Source organism: Mandrillus leucophaeus, unplaced genomic scaffold, assembly GCF_000951045.1.
Source record: "Mandrillus leucophaeus isolate KB7577 unplaced genomic scaffold, Mleu.le_1.0 Scaffold16, whole genome shotgun sequence".
Lineage (NCBI taxonomy): Eukaryota > Metazoa > Chordata > Mammalia > Primates > Cercopithecidae > Mandrillus > Mandrillus leucophaeus.
In genome coordinates, this window is record NW_012101587.1 from 6,111,096 (window position 1) to 6,120,863 (window position 9,768).

The 9,768-nt window shown below is 41.0% G+C and overlaps 1 protein-coding gene across 1 annotated transcript in view; it reads left to right on the forward strand.

The window, feature by feature from the left end:
• LOC105536506 (cytochrome b5) overlaps window positions 1–8,840 on the forward strand; it is a 41,783-nt gene extending 32,943 nt beyond the window's left edge. The window contains 4 exon segments of the mRNA XM_011975894.1: window positions 1,448–1,477; window positions 5,550–5,573; window positions 6,631–6,665; window positions 8,472–8,840. Coding sequence (XP_011831284.1) covers window positions 1,448–1,477; window positions 5,550–5,573; window positions 6,631–6,665; window positions 8,472–8,553 — 171 coding nt within the window. The 3' untranslated portion in view covers window positions 8,554–8,840.
• Window positions 8,841–9,768: the final 928 nt, after the last annotated feature.

A 9,768-nucleotide genomic window follows, 5' to 3' on the forward strand; every position in this document is an offset into this window, starting at 1 on the left:
GGGTTCAAGCAATTCTCCTGCCTCAGCCTCCCAAGTAGCTGGGATTACAGGCTCCCGCCACTGTGCCTGGCCAATTTTTTTTTGTATTTTTAGTAGAGACGGGGTTTCGCCATATTGGCCAAGTTGGTCTCGAACTCCTGACCTCAGGTAATCCACCCACCTCGGCCTCCCAAAGTGCTGGGATTACAGGTGTGAGTCACCGCGCCTAGCCCTGATTTGGCTTTTCTATGAACAAGGATGGGATCAGGCACGTTGGGCTGTGTTATGATTTTAGACCCTTCTGTGGCAGTTGTAAATGACCATGTTAAATGTCACTAGTCTGTCAACCTAAGTTGTCAGGAAAATCACTGAAAACTTGGAAAGAAGTCTCCGAGCGCTCTGAGCATCTGGAGTGGATCCCAGGGCCGCACACGCAGCTGCCCGGTCCACCTCTGGGAGTGCCTGGCTCCGTCCTGCCTTCCCACTTGTGCATGGTGAGCAGCCCACCGGAAGGGGACGGAGGCCTGCTAGGAGCCAGCTCTGCTCTCTTAAGAAAAAAATGGAGAGGCAAATAGCCTCATTCCAAGTGAGCGAACTGAGAACTTAAAAATACAGGAAAAGCCTTATCATATACCACGAAGCTTCCTGTAATGACTGTGAATGAAGGAAAGGTTACATTAGGTTCTTTGTAGAAGGCTCGAAAGTAGGAAATCCATTTGAGAACAGCTTCATTGACTGGGGAGGTTCGTTTGATTTTGTTTTTGGTGGTGGGAGATACGTACTTTGAGGGAGGAAGCGTCATTTATCTGACAAGTTTATCTGCCCCTATATTTTCATCCCATACTTCACAAAGGCTAAGTTGTTTTGGGGTCATCAGGGAGGCCTGCCCTTACACATGCCTGATCCCATCCTTGTTTCCAGCTGTGGGTTAGGTTTCAGGCTCTGACTGTGGCATTTCTGCTTCATCTGCCCCCTGGGCTTCCCCCCGGCCAGCCTTTAAACACTGTCTTTTTGACAGCTGCAGCCTGAAGTTGAAATAGTTTATGACTCTAAACCTGGGAGATTGCAGGGCTTAACTGAAGAGGTCACACACGTAAGAGACACATGCACAATCTCAAATGGAATTTGAGAGGACAGAAGGGAAGAATTAGTCTTCAGCTGCTCCCTGAATTACATATCACAATCTGAGTCTAATAAAGGTGTGTGCACATCAACATGTCCAGAGGACTGTCATGGGCGCCGTTCTAAACTTTGGAACTCTAGATAGAAAATATCTCTTGGCACTTAATCTGCTACTGATTTTTGCTGTTAAATCAGATGGATCAAACTTTGCGTTTAATAGCTAAATGTTGAATCTGAAATGGTAATTACTGAATTGTAATTTAAAAAAATCTCAAAGTCAACATTTTGGAAGTGGTACCTTTGTAGATTTTTAAATTCCATAATATGCCTTATTTTTTCCTTGCAGGACGACAGACCAAAGTTAAGCAAGCCTCCGGTGAGTGTGACCATCTCAAATGTCTCTGGATGTTTTCATTGTATTTAATACTTGTCAAACTGAAGCAGAGGTGTTTTATTTACCTGACTGAGGCCAGCACCGGTCTTTCTAGATAAATGAATATGTAACCTACTGGCTCAGCAAACATTTTTTATGTATGGAAAACTTGTCAGTGTGATTTGTTAGGATGGCTTGTGTGTAATTTTTTTAAGGCTGTCAATACTTAAACTACATTTTTCATCATAATTATCAGTATATACCCTTTGAAGAGCTACGTTTTGTAGTAGCACTGTGCTTGTGATCTAAAAGGTTTGACACAAGCCTTATTTTCAGAGAACTTAAAATCTGAATGGACAGTGGTTTTATTACTTAAATCTTTAAGGGTACGTCTCATGTCTTCTTCATCTTTAAGTCTCTTGGGCCTAGTAGGTGTTCATAAATATTTGTCAGGTGAATTTAATGAAATTAAATAATACCCTTTTGACGTACTTTTCCTTGGGAAAGGAAAATAACTCTGGCAATACTAGTTTTATGTTATGATTCACTAGCCTTTCTCTCTGAACTGCCCATCTCACTGATATTTGAAGATAAATGTAGGGTGACAATGGAAGAGCACAGCCTAAGTTCCTGAAAAGTACAAGTAGGCAAAGTAGTTTCTAGTGTCTAATTAAAGGACTATGGGGGAAAGTTTTGCTTAAAACACACGACAAAAAAGAAAGTATAATTTTTTGTTTTGATGTAAATTCTTGGTTTTATTAGAGTAAGTGCAACAAGACCCCACTGAGCTTGTGTTGAGAACTGGTGAGCTGATTTTTTGAGTTGTTGCTGCCAAGACATCGTCTTTAATCTACAAAAGGATCAAAGCAGTTAATCCAATGATATAAGCTTAAAGGCCACATTTACCTCAACATCCCTGATAGTACAATACAAGTCTTGTGTAATACTGTTTAGTACAAAGCAATTTTATTTGTATGTTCTCTCCTTATTCAAGAAAGACTTAAGTTCAATGTTAATGATATGAGTACTTCCAGAAGATAAAAAATTGGCTTCAGAATTTGAATGGCCTCTGTGACAATTGCTCAGAACCCTTGCTGTGAGTTCATTGGACGTTAGCACCTTTTTTGAGGCTACTTTTTGAACAGCTGAAATTCTGTGATGCATGAAGTTTTTCCTTTTTCTCTGAAGTCTTTTAAGGGAAGAATATATATTTATTTTTTTATCATGTGTTCGGCATGGTAATCATTTTGGTATAAGTCATTTAGCTATAGCAAAACAAAGGTTTAAGATTCCTTAGATGAACTTAGATGACCGCAGGGCCAGCCACTTCCCTAACCATAAAGATGACAAGCAGAAAACACTTGTAGGTGTAAGATTGTACCCATGTCTCCTGCCATAGCTGCTTTCAGTGTGAAGGACAAGGCCTTTCCTTCTTTGTTTGCTTTTAGAACACATGTATTACAACCTATACTGTTGGATTAATTGCCCGTTACTGTTTATTGTTCTTATTTTCTATTTTAAAGTGGCAATTACGTTGATACTGAGAATATTTTGGGAACAGAGCAAGTTTATGGGGTAAATTCCGGGACTTTAGCTTTTAGCATCAAAGAAGGCTCTCCTGACAACACTGAGTGACCGCCCTTTGTGTGTTAAGACATGGTTTACTTCATTCCAGCATTAGCAGTTGATATTTGATCAGCTTGTTAGGTGTGGAAGGTCTTACTGAAGTTTGAGAATCACACTAACTTTTTAAAGTAGATTTTTGTTTGTTTGTTTGCTTGCTTGTTTTTGAGACGGAGTTTTGCTCTTGTCACCCTGGCTGGAGTGCAATGGCGTGATCTCGGCTCACTGCAACCTCCACCTGCCGGGTTCAAGCGATTCTCCTACCTCAGCCTCCCAAGTAGCTGGAATTACAGACGCCTGCCACCATGCCTGGCTAATTTTTTATATTTTTAGTAGAGATGGGGTTTCACCATGTTGGCCAGGCTGGTCTTGAACTCCTGACCTCAGGCATTCACCTGCTTCAGCCTCCCAAAGTGCTGGGTTACAGGTGTGAGCCATGACACCCAGCCTAAAGTAGATGTTTTAATCTCTTCAGAGATTTTTACGGATTAACTAACTTCTGAGTATTTTTTTTTAAACAACTCTTCTTTATTGTGACTTTGCTTCAGTGAGAGCAGAACCGGAAGAATGTGGGACAAGAGCTTGCTGGCCTTTTTGAGAGGCCATAAGCAGATGAAACGAAAGGAAATACATGAGCACTTTTCTGGATTTATCTTTCTTGTGCTTTTGGTTTAGCAGAGGTAAAGAGTGTCCTTAGGTACTTCTTTTGTCATGTGTCTGTATAACCCATCCACCTGTCTCCGAGAGGTTAAAGAATGTACACTGTGGTCTGAATTTTTGAAATGTTATCTGCTTAAAATATCTAGTTGAATAGTGAAATAAAATGCAGTAAAGATTATTAGCTTGAACTTGCCCTAAGGAAAGCATCGTGTTGAGTTACCAAATTAAGATGTTTGTAGACTTAGACATCATGCATTTTAATCGAACATAAATGTTTCTATCACATTTGCTTACGTAGAGAATATTAGTCGTAGCAATACCCCTTCTTGGTTATAGTTTTTAAAGCATTCTTACAGAAATTATTTGGTCCTCACAGTATCTCCATGTTAGACCTGCCAAGGGAGGTGAGTACATTGCTGCTGAGAAGTGTTAAGCACCTGAATCACAGACATGCTCCAGAACCGTCCAGCAGCCATCTCAGGCTGGTCAGTTGCAGTCCCTTAAGCAGCTTCTCTAGGTTCTGGGCTTGCCGTGTTAGACATCACTCTGTCAGTATTTGAAGAGAGATAGGCTTCCAACTAAAGAGTGGGTTATGTTAGATGAACTTATAAATGAGATGACTCTGATGCACAAAAGCTTGTTGGGCTTTGCATGCTTTTCATAATTTATGGAGCTTATAATTTACATGGATTCACATGACTTTCATAAGTCATTATCCATGACATACTTGTTTTATTTTTTTGAGACGGGATCTCACTCTGTTGCCCAGGCTGGAGTGCAGTGGCATGGATCTCGACTCACTGCAACATCCACCTCCCGGGGTCAAGCAATCCTCCCACCTCAGCCTCCCGAGTAGCTGGACCATAGACACACAGCACTGTGCCCAGCTAATTTTTGTATTTGGGTTTCGCCATGTTGCCCAGACTGGTGTTGAACTGCTGGACTCAAGCAACCCGCTAGTCTTGGCCTCCCAAAGTGCTGGGATTACAGGCATGAGCCACCATGCTCAGACTTTGACACACTGATTTGATTGTTAACCTCTTTTTACTGAAGTTGAACCCTCAAAGTCATGGAGTGAACAGGTGGCAGAGCCAATCATAAAAACCATCGTCTTTCTCCTTGTTCATTGCTGACATACTTTGATAGTCACGTCCCTAAACCCAAGTGAGGCCCTCAGAACATTGACCACTAAAGACCAATTACTTTTTCATCAAAGTGCAAAGTGGTAATTCAAACTTCCTCTAACTGTCAAGCATCCTGGGCTACAGAGCCAAGAAGATAATCAACAATCAAAAGATGATAGGATTATTTCAAGTTCCCCTCTTTAGAATTCATGGCTGTTGCTGGTGTTGCTGGTGCGAGAGTAGTGTTTTAACCTTAGCGCTCACCCATGGTAACCATGAAGGCAGCAGGACGGCAGGTGGGAGGTTCCAGAGTTGTCAGCAGCTGGTGAAATGCCTGTGCTCATTTTAACGATGCCATGGATGTTTGTGTTTGCCTTCTGTTGGTTGTTTCAAGCTTAACTTTCTAGTTTGACAATCATATTTTACCTTCAGTGATTCTTTTGTTTCAGAATTGATTGTGTCCTCTAATAGCTAACTAATATTTTTGTATATTTTGATTATTTCTAGTAATCTTTGTTAATTTTATTCATATATACAAAATTTGGAAAATCCTCTTGCCGTAGTTATGAATATTTTTATAGATGCTAAGATTTTAAAATTGCTGGAATAGATAATACATTTGCAATTTTTTTTTAAATGACTTACCTTTTTTTCCCCTACTGTGTCAGGAACCTTAAAGGCAATGTTTCAAGGTTGGTGGGTCTCATAACTGCTTTGCTTGCTTTTCCCTGAAAGGTGTCTGTCTTTTCACGGGAGTTTCTCTAACGTGCTTTGCAGAGTGATGCTTTGTCTTACTGCAGGCCGCTGATTGTTTTGCTAATGCTTTTTTATCTGTGCTTTGGGAAACTGCAGATCTGAAGCTGTCTTATTTATGGCAACTTCTGTTTGAGGCACTAATGCTTATATTGGTGTGGAACATCAAAAGAATGCTTCTTAACCCATTTTCAAGCCCCAAAAGTTTATAGTTCACTAGACCTTAGCTTTTGAGCTGTTTGGAGAAGTATGCGTTTTTCCAGAATCATTGTCCATTCACTGTAGTGCTACTCAAAAGAGCTGCTACCAGAAAGCCCTGGAGGATAAAAACAGGGCTTTCTTATTTGGGGATTTGCTGTTAGGCTGACAGTGACCAGCTGGTGACAAGTGTGACACCAGCAGAGCAGTCCCATGAGGCTGGTCTGGTGTCTTGCTGGTACCATCTGGTGAGAATTAAAGCAGCCCCCCGAAAAAGTTGGCCTAGAGTGTAGAATTTAAAATGGCCGTTCTTTTTGGTTCACATGTATTTAATGTAATATAGGTACACTTTTTTACATCTGTCAGATTTGAATAAAATAACTGATTTTTTAATTGAACATTGTGGTGTTCATGCTTTTGAAGAATGAAACTGCTTTTTCTAAAGGTGACATGGGATTATGTGTATGTGAACATGAATGTCTCTTTTCAGTTTCTGCATTAAAGTATTCAGATGTCTAGCGTGTGCAAGATATTTTATGTAGCATACTAATTTTGAATGTTTTTAAATTATTGAGGTTATGTCCTTAAGTAAATATAGATGATGACTAAAATGTTTTATTCTGGAAAAAAACAAAGTTAGGCATTTTAGTGAAAAGAAGTTTATAATTTTCCTTTTTGACATCTTCTGAAGAATGCATTGCATAAAATATTGTGTTCTTATTTTCAGAAGGATTTGAGTCAATGGAATAAGTTCACCATTCCCTTGAACTTACTTTACTTTTTCCTCTCGTGTTTCAGGAAACTCTTATCACTACTGTTGATTCTAGTTCCAGGTATGTGGGAGCTTTCTTTTAAAGCAGTGGTGGATGGGAAGGCTCATGGGTCCAGGCTGGACAAGGTGCGTCCCCCACCTGCTGGGTTCCTGGACCTGACACTGTGCTGTCTCAGCAACTTTCCACTGAAGGCTAGACTGTTCAGAGCGCTCAGCCCCAAGCTTTCAGGCAGGGGACAGTGAACACCGTCCACAGCCACGTGATCTCGCCACGTGATCTCACCGGCTGGCTGCATCCACCCCAAGGAACAAACAGAACAACTGCATTTCCTTTTCCCCCAGGGCAGCATCTTAGGCGGCCAGTCCCACAGCGCCTCCCTGGCTCATCCAGGCAGACATTCCATTTGCTTCCTTTCAATCCATGTCTGTTTCTTAAACTCTAGTGATTACATTTCCCTAAGCACAGGTCAGTTTTCCTTTGTCATTTTTGTTAGCTTTAAAGTTGAAGCTGGTAATCTGCGTGTAGCATGACTCAATTGTTCTAGGCACCAGATTTGTTTATGATAGTTCAAGTGCGCATTCACATTTTTGGCAGCTCTACCATATTGACTTCCATAATAGCCACTTTTTTGGACCCAAGCTTAAAACCACACATTTGTATTTCATCCTGTCAAATTTAACTGCCTCAGTCTGTTGGTGTTTTGGAATATTCCCTGCCCACAGGCAGTATTTCACCCTACTCTTCATTAACAAGCCAGTTTCTTTCTAAAGTGAAGTTGAAAAACCCCACCAAACCCCACTAAGACAAAAGTTATGCTTGTAATTCTTAATGAAAGTTACACTTGTAATCCTTATGAAACTGCACTTACAATCCCTATGAAACACATATGTAGACCTAGTCTATTTCTGAAGCCTTACACATTAATTTCCATTTCCTAAGAAATTAAGTCAAAGATCGAAATCTAAAGATTCAAAACTAATTTAAAGATTCAAATAGAAATTATAGCTCATCCCTTCTTTGTCTCTGATTTGATTTGTAATCTGTAAAATTTACAGATCGAACTTCTATGCATCAGGACTGTAAATTAGGCATTTTTTTGGTGGGGGTGTGAATTTAGACCTGTGGACCACACACGAAGTAGTTTGGCCATTCTGTTTCTTAACCTTTTAAATCCACTTCAGCACAGGTTGTAAAGATTAGATTTTCCAAACCTAAGCTTAAAGCTGTGGTGTTAATGGCAGCCTTAATAATCACAGGGCCCATACTCTTCAACTTTACAGCTGGTGGGGCATTCGTTTTTTGGTTTGTTTATTTTTGTTGGTTTATTTTTGTTAGTTTGTTTTTGAGACAGAGTCTCGCTCTATAGCCCAGGCGGGAATGCAGTGGGGCCATCTCAGCTCACTGCACCCTCTGCCTCCCAGGTTCAAGCGATTCTCCTGCCCCAGCCTCCTCCCCAGTAGCTGAGATTACAATTAGCTACTGCCACCACGCCCAGCTAATTTTTGTATTTTTTGGTAGAGGGTTTTACCATGTTGACCAGGCTGGTCTCGAACTCCTGACCTCAAGTGATCCGTCCTCCTTGGCCTCCCAAAGTGCTGGGATTACAGGCATGAGCCACCACTCCCGGCCAAGTGGGGCGTGAGTTTTCTCATAAAGCCAGTAGGACAGAGTGATTCCTGCCCTACATATATCAGGGCATGCATTACACTCATGTCACTTTTAGCAAATCCAGGTTGCCTTTTCAGCAAAATTGGTTACAGAGTTAAGAAAAACATGCCCTGGTAATTTTCTGTTAGAAAGGGCAAAGATTTTGAGTTCACCACGGTGTACATGATGTCAGCATGATTGCTTTTTGTGTCTTTCTAGTTGGTGGACCAACTGGGTGATCCCTGCCATCTCTGCAGTGGCTGTCGCCTTCATGTATCGCCTATACATGGCAGAAGACTGAATACCTCCTCAGAAGCCAGCACAGGAAAACCTGCTTTGGTCACAGGAGAAAAGAAGCCATTGCTAACTACTTCAACTGACAGAAACCTTCCCTTGAAGACAATGATTTTAATATATCTCTTTCTCTTTCTTCTGACATTAGAAACAAAACAAAAAGAACCGTCCTTTCTGCGCTCACATTTTTCGAGTGTGCCTTTTTATTCATCTACTTTATTTTGATGTTTCCTTAATATGTAATTTACTTATTGTAAGCATGATCTTTTAAAAATATATCTGGCTTTTAAAGTACGCACCGTGTTTGCCTGTTTGGTGTATAATTGTCTTTAATGTTTAGAATCTGATTATTTAGAGGAATCCTTCAATGTGTTACTCATTCAGATCCAGGGAGGCCATAGGACTGGAGAGGGGGAAATAAGTTTGAGCGTCTCCTTTCACATCGTCACATCTCATTGAGTAACCATGTATTGTATGCTTCTGATGTAGTTTCTGTTTTCAAGGAAATTAAGAAAGGCCAGAAATTATAGTTTAAGGATTTCTAATAATTGTTCTACTTGAAATAGATCTTAAAAAGAAAGTAGTGGCCGGGCATCGTGGCTCACACCTGTTATCCCAGCACTTTGGGAGGCCAAGATGGGTAGATCACTTGAGGTCAGGAGTTCAAGACCAGCCTGACCAACATGGTGAAACCCTGTCTCTACTAAAAATACAAAATTAGCAGGGCACGGTGGTGCATGCCTGTAATCCCAGCTACTTGGGAGGCTGAGGCAGGAGAATTGCTTGAACCCAGGAGGCTGAGGTTATAGTGAGCCGACATCACACCAGTGCACTCCAGCTGGGCAACAAGAGCAAAACTCCGTCTCAAAAGAAAAAAAAGAAAAGAGAAAGTAGCCTACAGGGCCTATGAAAGAGACTTCTTATCCTCACTGATTGAAAACCATCAGCAACTTAAAAACGCATGAACCAGGAGCGGGCATCGCAAGTGTCCGTTCTCTCAGCTTCCAGGGATCATTGCAAAGACATTCTCAGCGTCGTAGGTTCTGAAGTCTTAAGAATTCTTCATTCAGAGGGGAGAGTTGTTTATAAACTCTTCTAAGGAAAGGCTGGTTTTCTAATTTGTAAGGAGATTATGGGACATTGGAATCTGATCTTTGAAGAAATTTAGCGGCTAGTATTGAGCTCTGAAGAGTTCTAATGTGGCTCTGTCTCCTCCTTGGGG